The sequence below is a fragment of the Choloepus didactylus genome, chromosome 6 (assembly GCF_015220235.1).
Source record: "Choloepus didactylus isolate mChoDid1 chromosome 6, mChoDid1.pri, whole genome shotgun sequence".
Lineage (NCBI taxonomy): Eukaryota > Metazoa > Chordata > Mammalia > Pilosa > Megalonychidae > Choloepus > Choloepus didactylus.
The window spans coordinates 74,639,490-74,655,992 of NC_051312.1; the positions used below are offsets into that span (position 1 = coordinate 74,639,490).

At 36.2% G+C, this 16,503-nt stretch overlaps 1 protein-coding gene across 1 annotated transcript; it reads left to right on the plus strand.

Annotated features, from left to right (window-relative positions):
- Positions 1 to 12,842: 12,842 nt before the first annotated feature.
- LOC119537575 (olfactory receptor 10A3-like) lies at positions 12,843 to 13,784 on the plus strand. The gene has a single exon (XM_037840095.1). It carries the CDS (start codon positions 12,843 to 12,845, stop codon positions 13,782 to 13,784), a length of 942 nt encoding a protein of 313 aa, XP_037696023.1.
- Positions 13,785 to 16,503: the final 2,719 nt, after the last annotated feature.

Below are 16,503 nucleotides of genomic sequence, written 5' to 3' on the forward strand. Positions count from 1 at the left end.
CTGTGTTGAGAAGCCATGTAATACTTGGTCACTGCCTAGCTGTACTCTATACAAATTTAATAAATGGTGAAACTGGTTGTATTTCTTGGACGAGTATATTTAATTTGTTGAATTTTCCAAGTTTGATAATATATCAGGGTTATTTCTCTCTTCAATAATGTATTGTTGCCATTTGTTTTTCATAGATATCTTATTCTTCATAAGACATGATACAACAGTTTATCCACCCATTTCTATATTGTGGATGGTTGTTATCATTGAGAAAATGCTTCAATAATCACCTAGTTACAGATAGGTACTGATTCTTTTATTTCTGTATGATAGATTCCTCAAAGTGGGACTGATGGGTTTAAGATTACGTGTGTTTATGGATGTTAACAGTTATGGTGAAATTACTTTTCCAAATGATCATAACTACTTCAGAGTGACCTGAAGGCCCACTCTGCTACACAAACTGGGTAGAGCCTCAAGAGCTGAACAAATAGAAGAGATATATTTTTTACTTGCAGGGTGAAAATCTTCGATGAATGAATAAAGAATTGTAACTATTTATTGGGGAACTGTTCCAGTTTGCTAAAGCTGCCAGAATTCCAAATAACAGAAATGGATTGGCTTTTACAATGGAGGTTTATTATTCACAAATTTATAGTTCTAAGGCCATGAAAATGTCCCAGTTAAGGCATCAACAGGATGATACCTTCTTTGAAGAAAGGTCAATGGCATCTGGGGTTCCTCTGTCACATGCAAAGGCACATAGCTGGAGTCTGCTGGTCCTCTCCTGGGTTTAGCTTCTGGTTTCCATGGCTTTCTCTAAAAAATCTCTGGGCATCTGTTTTAGTGTCTCCCAGGAGCAAACTCTGGATTACATATATTAGATTCTCTCCAAAATGTCTCTCTCATCTTCTTTCTTAGGTTAGCATCTCCAAACGTCTTTCTGTCTTCATCTCCAAGTGTCTGGGTCTGTGTCAGCTTTGAGCTCTCTCTTTCTCCCTGAGCTCCTTTAAGGACTCCAGTAAACTAATTAAAACCCACCTTGAATAGGCGGGGGTCACATCTTCAAGGAAATAATCTAATCAAAATATCCCACCCATACTAGGTCTGCCCCCACAAGATTGGATTAAAAGAACATGGTTTTTCTGGGGTACATAATAGATTCAAATCAGGACAGGAGACAAACTGGTTCTAGTTGACGGACCCACACAGATTATCAGACAAAACCAGACTTCTCTGGGTATTGTGAGAAATATTCATCCAAACTTGGTGACTAGAAAACAACATGGGAACTGTCCAGAAATCTCAGTAGATATAATTACTGAAATTTTTATTTGGAGACCACTGTTTTTGGACACTTTTGTCAATTTCTCTTTGTAGATCAAAAATGACCCAAACATTTGATAAGTAATGAAGATTCTCTTTTCTTTTACTTATGGAAAACAAATGTGATTAACTGTGCCTATTTCCTATCATTTTGGAGCCACATCACTATCTGTGCTGTGTTTTCCAAGAATGAATACTTTTGCATCTTGCAAACATTTCATGCTTGCTTCCAATTTAACATTATTTTTAGGGAATAGAGAGGGACTACTTTATTGAATCTACATCACATGAGTTCCTGCTGTCCTTAAAATCAGATTTAGGGATGGTAATAATGAGATTAAAACTCTTTTCCCATTTGTAGCTTTCATTCAGTTGTGGGAAATGACGTAAGTCAAAATGAGAAGTAAGAGTGCAAACTTGATTGTGTTTGAAAAAATTAAATTTCATCATTAAAGGGTTGAAACCAGTATGACTAATATTTGAATGTTATATACTATTCTTTCTAGTAGAGAGTAACCAGACATTAATAAATCCTTTGTTTAGAATCTGCCTCTTGGTGTCCTAAAATTTCCATTACACTGTTCTTAAAGGAACCAATTTAAAAAAGCCACTTGAAAAAAGATCATTTTGGAAAGCTGAAAAACCAAGCCAAATATACCTCTTAATTTGAATTCTTATTCTTTATTTCATTTGTTCATTGATTCATTGAATCAATAAGTTTTAAGACTGACCCGTTAATGTAACTGTCCCTAGGTATGCAAAGCTGACTGAAATACAGTCCCTGCCCTTGAGGAATTCACAGTTTATTGGATGATCATTAGACTTTGGAAGATCCTTGAAGTCATACCCTTACCTATGTCTCCATCCCTGGTGACAAACAGAAGGCTGAACTGGCAAGGTTTGGTTGCATATGTGATGATTCAAGGCACAGACTCTCCAGTTGATAATAACTTGGGCAATAGTTAGCCAGTCCAAATGGATCCTGTGTTCTACTCTACTCTGAATAGCAACAATTCTGGCAATGCCTGCTTTAAGCTCATGTCAGCTAGTAGGACTGATACATGAAATCATGCTTTCTTGGTTTTGAAGATAACAATAAGATTTCCAACCACAATCAATGTGGACAAGGAAAAAAGTGACCTTTTAAAAATGTAAATTTTATGATGTCTCTTCCTGCATAAAACGTATCAATGGGTTTGTACTGTATTTAGGATTTAAAAGAAACCTTATAATAGGCTATGAGGCCCTTCTTGATTTGGACCCTGCCTGTGTGTCCTATCATCTCATGCTCTGCTTTCTGCTCACTCATTCACCATTTACTCACTGTTTTCTGGTGCACAGTATGCTTTCAGTTTTATGAAGTCACTATCTCATCCTGTCCGGGACTATCCAAACATACGCTTCTCTCCATCTGATATATATTTCTCACCCCAGTTTTTTTCTTTGCAGTTTTACTGAGATATAGCCACATACCATACAATCATCCAAAGTGTACAATCAGTTGTTCACAATATCATCAGAGTTTTTTTTTAGTTAATTTTTTTTACTTTATTTCATGATTTAAAATGCAAATCTATAAAAGAAAGTATAAATTGATAGTTTTTACACATAAGATAAAATAAAATTGGGAATGAGAACAATATAAAGTGGGGGACAGAGGGGAGGAGAAACATAATTTGCTAAACAACGTCTCAATATGTACAGGAAAGGAAATGAGAGGGATTAACAAAAGTAGGAAATAATGGAAGAAAAGAGACATAAAAAAGGCATGACATATCAAAAATTTAGCAGACTGGCAGAAGTCAGTTTTGCCTTATCAGTAATTAATTTAAATATAAGTGGATTAAACCTACCAATCAGTTGTAGAGGTTGGTTGAGTTGTTAGTAATGCATGATCCAACTATTTTCTGTTTAAAGAGATTTACCTTAAATTCAAAGATACAAATAGGTTGAATGTGAAAGAATGAGAAAAAATAATCTTATCATCAAAGAGTTTTGTATTCATCACCACAATCAATTTTTGAACATTTGCATTACTCCCCCTCAAAATAAGAATAAGAATATAAATAAAAGCAAAAAAGAACACCCTAAACAACCCATTGCCCCCATCCCTCCATTATCCATTTACTTTTTTGTCCCTATTTTTCTGCTCATCTGTCCATACACTGGATGAAGGGAGTGTGAGCCACAAGGTTTTCTACACATGGTCACACCTTATAAGCTACATAGTTAAATGCTCCTCATCAAAAATCAAGGGTACTGGGTGGCAGTTCAACAGTTTCAGGTATTTACTTCCAGCTATTCTAATACACTAAAAGCTAAAATGTCTCACCCCATATTTTAATAGGCTAATTCTTACTCTTTTTTCAGATCTCCTTAAAAAGTCATTTCTCCAAGAAGGCCTTCTTCACTCTCTCTCCCAAATGTCTCTCCCCCATCTTTCTCTCTGAGCACACCGTGCTTTCCCTATAGCACTTCATCTACATTTTATTTCATGCAGCAGAAAGGGCTTTTCTTCTCCTTAATGGTAACTTGCACTGGATTGCTGAGGTGATTAACTGGTGTTGCAATGTAACTTAATGTTGGAAGGGGCATGCAGTCTTAACTTAGCCATAAAAAGTGAAGGAGATATGCCTCACAGAAGTAATCTTCACACCATAAAGTGATGATTGTTTTTTAAAGTATTTTATCCTGAGGCCATGTTATCTTCCTGCTATTGGAAGTGTTCCACACATTCCCCCTTCCTGAAAAGTGGGAGAATGAACAAAAGCACCTAAGTTGGGATGGGATCTTCTGGGACAGTCCAAAGTGTCTCTCTGCCAACATGGAGTTGGTCATGAGGTGCCCCTTGAGATTCTAAGTCCAAGATCCATGGCTTAGGGATGGAAGAGAGGCTGCTGCTGGATCGTCCCCCACTGTGGACTTTGTACCAGTTTGAAATATATATCTTGAACTTGAAATGAAGGCTGTGTTCTAGTTTGCTAATGCTGCAGAATGCAAAACACCAGAGATGGATTGGCTTTTATAAAAAGGGGGTTTATTTGGCTACACAGTTACAGTCTTAAGGCCATAAAGTGTCCAAGGTAACACATCAGTAATCGGGTACCTTCACTGGAGGATGGCCAGTGGCGTCTAGAAAACCTCTGTTAGCTGGGAAGGCACATGGCTGGCGTCTGCTCCAAAGTTCTGGTTTCAAAATGGCTTTCTCCCAGGACGTTCCTCTCTAGCAAACTTGTTCCTCTTCAAAATGTCACTCACAGCTGCACTGAGTTCCTTCTCTTTGAGTCAGCTCATTTATATGGCTCCACTGATCAAGGCCCACCCTGAATGGGTGGGGCCATGCCTCCATGGGAATATCTCATTAGAGTCATCACCCACAGCTGGGTGGGGCACATTCCAAGGAAATCTAATCAGCACCAAAACGTCTGCCCCACAAGACTACATCAAAGATAATGGCGTTTGGGGGACACAACACATTCATACTGGCACAGGCTGCTTTAGTATTTTTTTTTGTGATTTTGCAATTATATATGTCTAGTTAACATTAAGAATGTTTTGCAGATCTTCCATTATAGGGGGCTTATTAGCTTCAGCTTTCTTCATATATTTAAATATGTGATATGTTTACTGTTTAATTGCTGTGGTGGGTTGAATTATGTACACCAAAAAAGACATAATCTTAATCTGGATCCCTGTGGGTGAGAATCCATTTTAAATAGGACTTATTGAAGATTTATTTTTAAAGTGTTGTCACCTGAACTTGGGTGGGCCTTTTTCATATTCCTAGAAGCTTTATAAAGAGATACTGGAAGCCAGAGTTGGAGAAGGCCACAGGGGAAGCCAGAAGTCAGCAGACCCCGAGAAGGGTTAGGAGAGGACATTGACATATGGCATGAGGCAGGATTTCAAACCTAGGTACCCCAAGGAATGCGGGAAGCTGGTACTGAAACACTACCAGTGGCAGGAGGAATTAGATCTTCTAGCCTCCGAAAATGTGAGCCCATAAATTCCCATTTTCAAAGCCAACCAATTTTGTGGTATTTGTGATAGCAGCTCTGGCAAACTAGACAATGGCCACACTTGATAACAAGCTATTTGAGGACAGTGACTGTATGAATTTATTTTTCACTGTGTATCACTGCCCAACATTGTGCCTGGAACAGATTACATACATAAGTCCTTTTCTTTCCCTTAGAATTTTTATTTTGATCTAATTTTATACTTACAGGACAGTTGCAAAAATAATACAAAGTCCATACAGAGAACTCCAATATACTTCCCCAACAAGATACCCATATCTACCAGTTTTTAACATTTTGCCACATTTGCCATATCATTCTATCTATCTATCCATCCATCCATTAATCTATCCACCTATCTGTCTGTCTCCCTTGTGTCTATCTATCTATCAATTAGGCATAGATGTGTGGGTTTATTTCTGTACTTAATTATATTCTATGGAATATATACATGCTTGTCCTTTGTGCCAGTACCATATTGTTTTTATTATTGTAGCTTTGTAATCAGTTTTGAAATCAAGAAATGTGAGTCCTCCAACTTTGTTCTTCTTTTGAAGATAGTTTTAGCTATTCAGGGTCACTTGATTTTCCATATGAATTTGATGTGATTAGCTTTTCCACTTCTGTGAAGAAAGCTGTTGGAGTTTTGATTAGGATTGCATTAAAACTATGAATTGCTTTGGGTAATATTGGCATCTTAATGATATTAAGTCTTCTGAACCATGAGCACACAATATCTTTCCTTTATTTAGGTCATCTTAATTTCAGTAATGATTTGTAGTTTTCTGTGTACAAGTCCTTTACATCCTCGGTTGAATTTATTTCTAGATATTTTATTCTTTAAATTTCTAGTGTAAATGGAATCATTTTCTTGATTTCATTTTCTGATTGTTCATTTTTGGTGTATAGAAAAATCACTGATCTTGGTGTATTGATCTTTTACCCTGCCATTGGGATGAATTCATTTTTAGCTCTAATAGTTTTTTTGTGGTTTCTTCTGGATTATCTATATATAGGATTATGCCACCTGTTAATGGGGATAGTTTTACTTTTTTCCTTTCTAATTTGGTTGCTTTTTATTTCTTTTTCTTGCCTAATTGTTCAGGTTACCACTTCTAGTACAATGTTGAAGAGCAATGGTGATAGTGGACATCCTTGTCTTCTTCCTGTTCTTAAGAGTAAAGCTTTCATTTTTTCACCATTGAGTATGATGTTAATTGTGGGTTTTTCATATATGCCTTTTGCCATGTTGAAGAAATTTCCTTCTATTTATAGTTTCCTGAGTCTTTTTATCAAGAAATGGTGCTGGATTTTGTCAAATGCCTTTCTGTGGCAATTGAGAGGCTCATGTGGTTTTAATCTTTTATTCTACTGATGTGGCATATTACATTGATTGATTTTTTAAATGTTGAACCCTGCTGTATTTGATTTTATGAAAGGTTTGTGTAAGATTGAATTCATTTCTTCTTTAAATGACATGGAGTACTTACTAATGAATCCATTAAGAATGGTGCCTTCCTTTTCTGTAAAGGTTTTAATTACCAATTTGATATCTTGAATAAGCTGTTGGACTATTTAGGTTTTCTGCTCTTGTTTCAGTTTTGATAAGTTATATTTTTCTGAGAATTCATACAAATGTTCTAAAGTTTCAAATTTATGGCATAATGTTTTCATAATCTCTGCAGGATCTGTAGTGATACCTTTTTAAAAAGTCTTGATCATACTTATTTATTCCTTTTCTCTTTTTTTGAAATCAGTCTAATCAGGATTTATCATGGATCAGACTTATTAAAGAAACAACTTTAGGCTTTTTTTGTCCTCTCTATTTGTATGTTTATTTTCTGGTCATTAAATTATGCTTCTTTATTAACAAATTTCTATTTTCTTGAGTTTATTTCATTATTTTCATCTAACTTCTTGAGGTGTACACTTAATTCATTATTTTCAAACTACTTTTGTACCATGTGCATAATATGATTCACCACTGCTTGATGCAAAATAGTCCCTAATTTTCTTTTTGATTTCCTCAGTACTCTTAGGTTATTTAGAAATGTATTTCTTAATTTCTAAACATACTGATATTTTTCAGTCATGTTTTATTATAGATTCTTACATAATTGCATTATGGTCAGAGAATATACTTAATAGTTTAGATCCTTTAAAAATTGTTAAGTTCTTAATGTCCCAGTATATTGTCCATTTGTGAACATTTCTATATGCAATTGAAAGGGATATGTTTTTTCCCCCACTTGGTACAGTGTTCTCTATACATACGTTAAACTAAGTGCATTAACAATGCTGTTTGTATTTGCTTTCTGCTTTCTGCTTTTTAATTTATTTCTTCTATCAATTATATAAAAAGGTTTGTTAAAATCTCCCTTTATGACTGAAAATTTTGTTTCCTTGTGATTCTGTCAATTTGTACTTCATATGTCGGAGGACCTAATATTGGATACATACAAATTTAGAATTTTTAATATCTTCTTTGAGAATTGAACTTCTTCTTGTTATGAACAACCTTCTTTCTCTAGTGGTGTTTCATGCCCTACAGTCTACTTTTTCTGATTGTAATATAATTACATAAATTTTCACTGATTAACATCTGTCTGGAATGTATTTTTTTCCACCATGTATTTTCAGCTTTCCTGTGTCTTTATGTTCTAAATGTGTCCCTGGTGAGAAGTACTGTGGAAAAAATACATCAAGATAGTGATATAAAGCAGTGGGTGTAGTATTCATTTTAACTAGGTATATAAGAGAAGATCTCACTGAGAAGATATAACTTGGGCAAAGACTTAATGGAAGTAAGGGAGTTAGGACTCTGGGAAGGTATATTCCAGGCTGAGGGAAAGGTAAGGGCAAATGGCTAAGAGGTGTGAACATTCCTGATGTATTCAAGAATAGTGAGGAGACTAGCATGGCTGGATAGGAGTGAACAAGGGCACATAATGGGAAATGAGAGGAGAGAGTAATGGGAACAGACCGTTTAGTCTATTTTTATGAGTTTATAGACTAAATGGGATAGGGAGTCATTGCAGGGTTTTGACAGAGGGCAAGGGCAGAAGAAGGGAGAACAATTTGGAGGCAACTGCAGTTATCCATTTCAGAGGCAATGGCAGCCTGGAGCAGGATGTTAGCTCCAGAAAAAGTGGGAATGTTCACATTCATGATACTGTATGTTGAAGGCAGAGCCACAGGATATGCTAATGGTTTTGATATGGGTCTGGGAGAAAGGACAACAGAAAAGTTTTTAGCCTGTGAGATTAAAAGTGTGCTTTTACTATTGTCTGAGATGGGGAAAACTGAGGAAAACAGTAGGTTTTAGGAGAATACAAGGAGTTCCATTTGGACATATTAATAAATGAGCATGAGTTTGTTTTAATTTACAAATGTATTTCTTAGTAGGCTGTATTTGATTGTTGACTTCCTCTTTAATGTAAGAGATGTTTTCAGAATGTTTAAAAATTTCCAAGATTTTAATTTTCTTTTTCTCCTTTAGGTTGTTGTTTCGCTGTTTTATTGAAAAAAATGATCATCAAGTTTTGCAGTTTACTGAGATTTTCTTTGTGACAAAGTATGTAATCAATTTTATAAATAGTCCATAGATATTTTGGGGGGAAAATGTATAGTTAGCAGGGTATAAGTGTGCTTGCTGTCTCATATTTACTCTTTCATTACCACTGATAAATAGAAATTTTATTATTCACGTCTTCGCATTTGTATTTCTTTGCTGTGTCTTTGCTCTGTCATACCCTGAGGAAGGTGCATTAAAATCTCCACATTTTGAATGTTATTGCATTGGTGTTGGTTTTATATATTTCACTTTCTCTTGCTGTGTAAAATCCTTTGAATCATCAGCATAGATTGTACATTCATAAAAATATCTCTTTTCTCAAGTTAATACTTTTGGCTTTGAATTATATTTTAATATTAATTTTACTTTCTTTTTCAGGTCCCATGACTGGTTCATGGATGGCTGTGTGATCCCACCATGGTGAATGAAATGGGTGGGGTTCCTGGATTTGATTCTCTGATTAAACCCCCTTCCTCCTTTTTAGAATAACTGATATATTTCCCATTGGATGCAAATCAGAGAGGATGGATCCCCAGGTATTGTTGGAAGTTTTATTGCTGCCAGGAGGGAAGCTTTCTTGAGAATGGCACCCACTCTCAGAAAATGGAGAAGAGAAATATAGAAAGGGAACCCAAATCCTATCCATATTGTCCTAGATCTGCAGAACTGCAGATTAATTTATCCCTAAGCCTGTTTGGACTGACCCAATTAGTCTCAATCATTGCTTAAGCCAGTTTAGCCTGATTCCATATTCCCTGATTTCCACTTCTACACTGAGAGAGTGATAACATTATCTTTATTTTAAAGAGAAAGTAATAGAACTAGAAAAGTTAAATGATTTGCTCAAAGCTATATATTTAGTGCAGATTTTTTGACTCCAAGTTTAAAAATTCTATTTAGAAAATCACAGATGATTATTTTTTGCTCAAAAATTTTCAGTGGATGTATAATTCCACTAAAGGATAGAAAGTTCTTAAGTGAGGTGGCATCCAGGTTCTCTACAAATAGGCTTCCATCTATATGCTTTAACTTGCTCCCCACCATTGCATGAACAGTCCATTCCACCCAATCAGATGCTCTGAACTCTAGGTCATCTGCTTTTGCTCACTCCCTTCTCTTTTTTCCCTGTTTACTAACATTTACTTAGCCTGTGCTTCACCACCCATTGGTAGATGTCATGGTGGCATTGAGTCTCTTGTGTGAAGAGGTGTCTACTCCCTGTAGAAATATGAGGGAGTCATGTTCCAAGTTTGTGCTATTGAGCTTTCACACCTGAGGGCCCAAGTTCAAGGCTCTATGATTATCATACAAGAATACCAGAAAGTCTACACAAAATGATTGCAAGTTCTCCAGGGAGTGCTTCTCCAGGGCATAAAATTCAAAGCCAAATAATGTTATCAAGTCATGCACTGAATATCTGAATTGTATTTATGAGATGGTGGCTTTTGACTAGAGGTAAAAACGTCTGATAAAAATAGCATGAAAATCAAAGAGATAGAGTCAATAGGTAAGTGAGTGAAGATTCTGTTTTAAGTCCTAATTGTTAGTGGGCTTTTCATTTATGGTTCTCCTCAATGTTCACTGGAAAAGCTCTTGAAGTGATGCCACAGTGCTCAAGAATCACTAGGCACAGCTGAAACATTCAAATTAGTAGACTCTTAAATTTTGATGAATTTCTCTTTCTTTTGTTTTCAGTTTGGGCAATAATAAGGGCTATAAGTACTATGCATTACTAATCATTAAATCTTACAAGTTTGTAATTGTGGTAGAATTTGGTAAATAAGTCCAATCTCTACCTTTTTAAATAGAATGGTGAAAACCAAAGAAGGAAGTGGTCTTCCAAAGCAATACACGCCAATGAGTTATCGCGACAGCCTTAGGGTCTTCTGAGAAGTAGGGGGAAAATGGAGCATTTATCGTCAGTTGCTCTTTTTATCTACTCATGAAGACATAATTTGGTCTTGTTCCATATATGCTTTTAATCAGTCCTGTGAAGATTTTCTATGTTTTACCTCATACTCTTTAAATATCCTAAACTCAAAACCTATCTACTTTTAAATGTTTGGCTCTGAATACATGGTATTCTTTTTTGGTTTCCGTTATAAGTGGCTTTTAAATATTTGGTTTTGCAGAGTTCATTTTATTAATTTTAGGAGATTGTTTTTGTCCTCCAAATTAAAAGTATTATCGTTACTTAAGGCATTTAGATCACATATATGACTACAGTTAAACTTAGGAATAAGTTATTTTGCCTTCTCTTCTTGACTGATGTCCTAATGGAGACAATATTAAATGTCTTCAGCTTGATGCACCCTTTTGGGATTTTGACTTCCTCATGTCACACAGTAAAAAGCTGCTTGTTTTCAAAGCATCATACAAATGGCAGCAGGCCTCCAATGTAATGTCAGGTAATGATAGAGCAAGTCATTTTTCTTCCTTATGTCTTTTTCCTGTCACCTGATGATCCTTCCCCCATGATCTCCTGTAAGTTTGATTTTTCACTCTCCCCATGTGGAAGTAATCTTTCCCTCATTCAAATTTCTAAAGCACTTGTTATTACCCCTGTTCCTCAATAGTGTTGTGTACTGTTTTTACTTCTTTCAGACACTGTATTCCTGAAAGGTAGAGTCTGGATTTGCCAGATATTGTTTTACATTATTATGGGTCAGAGACTGTTACAGACATTGTGACTATGGCAAAGAACAAAACAAAATTTTGGCCTCCTGGAGCTTATAGCCTAGCAGGGGAGTTAGAGTATATATCTATGTGTACTTCTATGTCTATGTCAATGTCTATGTGGATATTTGTGTCTATGTGGATATCTATATATATATTCAGCATTAGTTGGAGAAAAATAGAGCATGGTGTAAGAGGTAGGAGATAGAGAGCGCTGGGTTAGAAGCTATTTTGTGCTATTTTATGTATTATGGTTAGGGCAAACCTGTCTGTTGAACTTAGGGTTCAAATGTACATCTGGGAATGGAAAGACTTGAAGTGTTATGTGCCCAGTCAGTGTTTATTGAATAATTAATGATTACATAAACCTCTTGATTAGATGGAGAGTAAGAGAGAGACACACAGAGAGAGCTAAAGAGAGACAGAGGGGAACTTAAATCACATACCACATGTCTACAATGACCAAAAAAATGGGCATTTTTTTAAAGTTATGAGTGCCATTTTCATACTATCATGATCACAGGATGGGCCATGGAGTATAGGCCCTAGAAATTTCCCAATCATTTCAATCCCAATATAAATTGGCCAGGCTCAGTTTAGGGGGAAATTTATAAGCCAGAAGCTAATTCAAATAATTGTGAGATCACCTAAGAGAGATACATATAAAATTCAACCCTCTTTGTGTTTTTCTGCAGTGTTGTCACATTGAGCCAATGAACATACAGGCACTTTGAACTTAACTGAGAATTATAATAAATATATATTAACTTTGCTGAAACTTTGAATTGTTAGGTTGTTACAATAATATCTCATTTCATTTGTCTACTTTTTACCACTTTATTTTTTGGCATCTTAAATTCCATAGTCATATAAAATTGAGAACAGTGGAATTTTTTTTTAACAGCAATGTAACAGAAATGGAACCTAAATTATAAAATATGTTTGTTTGTGAATATGTTAAATTTTAAACTACAAAGTGTAGACATTGCAATAGAACCATATTATTTTGTACTTTTCAGACAAAATTTCTGTGCCAGAATCCTTCATTTCTTGCTTCATATTTGAAAGATTCATTAATCTGAGTAATTAGCTATTATCCAAAATGCCAACCTGAAGTTCTGTCAAGATGGTATCTTCATTACATTTTCTGCCAAGAATTCCTGCTGTGAATTCAGACTTGGACTCTCAGCTACTGGATTGTGATTTCATAATTTATATATTACGGCCATAGAAACAATACCTGCTCCATTACTGAAATGAAAAGGCAAAATCAAAGCACTGTTGTTGAATTCATCCTCTTGGGCTTTTCTAACTTTCCTGAACTCCAAGAGCAGCTCTTTGGGGTTTTCCTAGTTATTTATCTGGTGACCGTGATGGGAAATGTCATCATTATAGCCATCATCTCCCTGGACCAGAGTCTTCACATCCCCATGTACCTGTTCCTCCAGAATTTATCTGTGGTGGAAGTGAGTTTCAGTGCAGTCATTATGCCCAAGATGTTGGTGGTCCTCTCTACTGAGAAAACTATGATTTCTTTTGTGGGCTGTTTTGCACAGATGTATTTCATTCTCCTTTTTGGTGGGACTGAATGTTTTCTCCTGGGGGCAATGGCTTATGACCGATTTGCTGCAATCTGCCATCCTCTGAGCTACCCAATGATCATGAATAAAAGTGTTTTTATGAACTTGATACTATTCTCATGGATCTCAGGGATCATGGTGGCCACTGTGCAGACCACGTGGGTATTTAGTTTTCCCTTTTGTGGTCCCAATGAAATTAATCATCTCTCTTGTGAAACCCCAGCGGTGCTGGAACTTGCATGTGCAGACATCTTCTTTGAAATCTATGCATTCACGGGCACCATGTTAATTGTTATGGTTCCTTTCTTGTTGATACTGTTGTCCTACATTCGAGTTCTCTTTTCCATCCTGAAGATGCCATCAACTAGTGGGAGGCAAAAGGCCTTTTCCACTTGTGCCTCTCATCTCACATCTGTTACCCTCTTCTATGGCACAGCCAATATGACTTATTTACAACCCAAATCTGGCTACTCCCCAGAAACCAAGAAACTGATGTCACTGGCCTACTCCTTGCTTACACCTCTGCTGAATCCACTGATCTACAGCTTGAGAAACAGTGAGATGAAAAGAGCTTTGGTGAAATTATGGCAAAGAAACGTAGTTTTACACACAGTCTGACTGAGTTGAGAAGCCCTGTGATATTTGGTCACTGCCCAACTGTAGTACTCTTTAAATTTAATAAATGCTAAAAGAAAAAGATTGCATTTATTCATAGTAGTATGTTTAAGTTGTTGAGTTCTCCAATTTTGATAACATATTGGGGGTATCACTTTCTTTCAGTAATGTACTGTTGTCATTTGTTTCTCATAGATATCTAATTCGTCACTACATAGGATAAAACAGTTTATCCATCCATTCCTCCATATGGACAGTCTAGTTACTGGATTGTTGTCATTGAGAAAATGCTCAATAAATAGCTAGTTACATATGTTCATATCTACTGATGCTTTTATTACTGTATAATTGGTTCTTTGAATTGGACTGATGGGTGAAAGAGTGTGTGCATATAAATATTAATAGTGATTGGAGAATTACTTTTCCAAATGATTTTCACTACTTCAGACTGACCCAAAGGCTCATGCTGCTTAATTATTGGGCAGAGCTTCAAGAGACTAGTTACCAAGTAGAAAGATGAGAGTGAATATCTGTTCCATGAAAGAATAAAAAATTATAACTCTTTATTGTGGTAATCAACTGATTCTGGTAGATAGACTTACACAGTTCCACAGTTGCAGTTCTTTCCTTATTATGTAATGCAAGGTATATACAGAAAGGTGAAGACCTTCAAGGTACAATTCAATAAGCTGCTATAGAGAAAATTCCAAAGGATGCTATAGGCTACAGTTCCACCATGTCATTTACCTCCTTCCAGCCATTCCAACACCCCAGCATCGAAAAAATATATATAATTATACAAACCTTTCTGTATCCACAAACCTTTGTTAATCTTATCTTGTTTGTTGCTACCCCTTTCTCTCACTTAATCTCTTTCTCCATCTTCAGGGGTGTCTAGGCAGTGACCACCCTAATTTCTTCATATTGAAAGGGGGTGTCAACAGTATGGGGAAGGGGGCTACATCTGATAGTTGATCTTAAAGAGGCTGTTGCCTCTGGGTTTTAGGACTTGTTTGGTATAGGAACACACTGGTGGATCTAAGTTTCTGAAAGATAAAACTGAGTGAGTGCATCTTTTATAGACTCTCAGGTAGGGATCTAGGTATTTAGGGACTACCTTTGGTAAGGGCATGGCATACTGTGGCCATTTGGGATGGCTAGCTGAAGCTTGCATAAGAGAAACCTCCAGGATAGCCTCTTGACTCTATTTGGGATGTCTCAGTCACTGTGTCGTCAGCTTGTTACTTTTCTTTTTTCACCCCATTTTGGTCAAGTAGGCATTTTCAATCTCTCACTGCCAGGGCCAGGCTTATTCCTGGGAGTCATGTCCCACATTGCCAGGGAGATTCATTCCCTGGGAGTCATGTCCATTGTCGGGGGGAGGTTAGTGAATTTATTTGCCAAGTTGAGCTTAGAGAGAGAAAAGCCACACCTGAGCAACCAAAGAGATTCCCTGGAGATTCCTCTTAGGCATAATTATAGGGCTCAGCCTCCTATTTACAACCCTACATTTCACAAGAGCAAGCCTCACGTTGAGGGCTTGATTTATTAAGTAGTGTGTTCCTAACTTCACTTAATATATATTCTATCCCAAGATAAATGGTCAGTTTCTTACATTATCTTCACTTAGTTGTACAATCATCATCACTCTCAACTTTAAACAATTATCATAACATAATGCATCTCAGAGTTCTTATCAACTGCTAATTATTCATCCCTAGTATTAGTGTAGAGTTGGTAAGATAGTCCTATTAAATATAGTCATTAATAAACCAGAAAGCTGGTTTATTAAATCATCAGTCAATTGGCTGCAACTGTGACTGTTAACATCAACAAAGGGCATGTCTTTCACAATGAGAGAATTCAATCAGCTGGATTTAATAGAATCAGTTGAAGACTTTTAAGCAAGACAAATGGAGGAACTTCACTTCTTTGGCTAGCCAGCCAAAGCATTTCCTGAGGAGTTGACCGAAAACCTTCACTGGAGTTGCCAGTTTGCTGCCTGCCCTACAGAATTGGGACTTATGCATACCCACAGTTGCATGAGACACTTTTATAAACTCTTTTATTTAGATATCTCTTGTTGATTCTGTTTCCCTAGAAAACCCTAAATAATATATTATGTAATGGGTAGTTTTTCCATACCACTCTGTTTTCAAGCCTCTGCACCAGTGTCATACCTTATAAGTATATCATGCTAATGCTTATTTACGTTTCTTGTGCTATTCTGTGGGTTACATGCCTTTAAACAACCATTTATGAACATGTTTGCCTTCAATGCACTACTGATACTTATAATCCCATTAACAAGTCATAATCACACCTGACCATTCCCATACCATTAAGATCACCCTCATTATCATATCTGTACATATTAGATTATTGTTCCTCCTTCACTAGCTTCTGTCTATCTCTAGGTACCCTATATTCTACATTATAAGACACTTATTTTACATTTTTCAAAGAGTTCACATTAGTGGTAACATACAGTATCTCTCCTTTTGTGTCTGATGTATTTCACTCAGCATTACGTCTTCAAGGTTCATCCATGTTGTCATATGTTTCACGACATCATTCCTTCTTATCGCCGTGTAATATTCCATTGTGTGTATATACCACATTTTCTTTATCCACTCATCTGTTGAAGGACATTTAGGTTGTTTCCATCTCTTGGCAATTGTGAATAATGCTGCTATGAACATTGGTGTGCAGATATCTGTTC

Bases quoted from the DNA above. Each gene is read 5' to 3' on its own strand.
- LOC119537575 (XM_037840095.1), top strand. From the start codon at position 12,843: ATGAAAAGGCAAAATCAAAGCACTGTTGTTGAATTCATCCTCTTGGGC.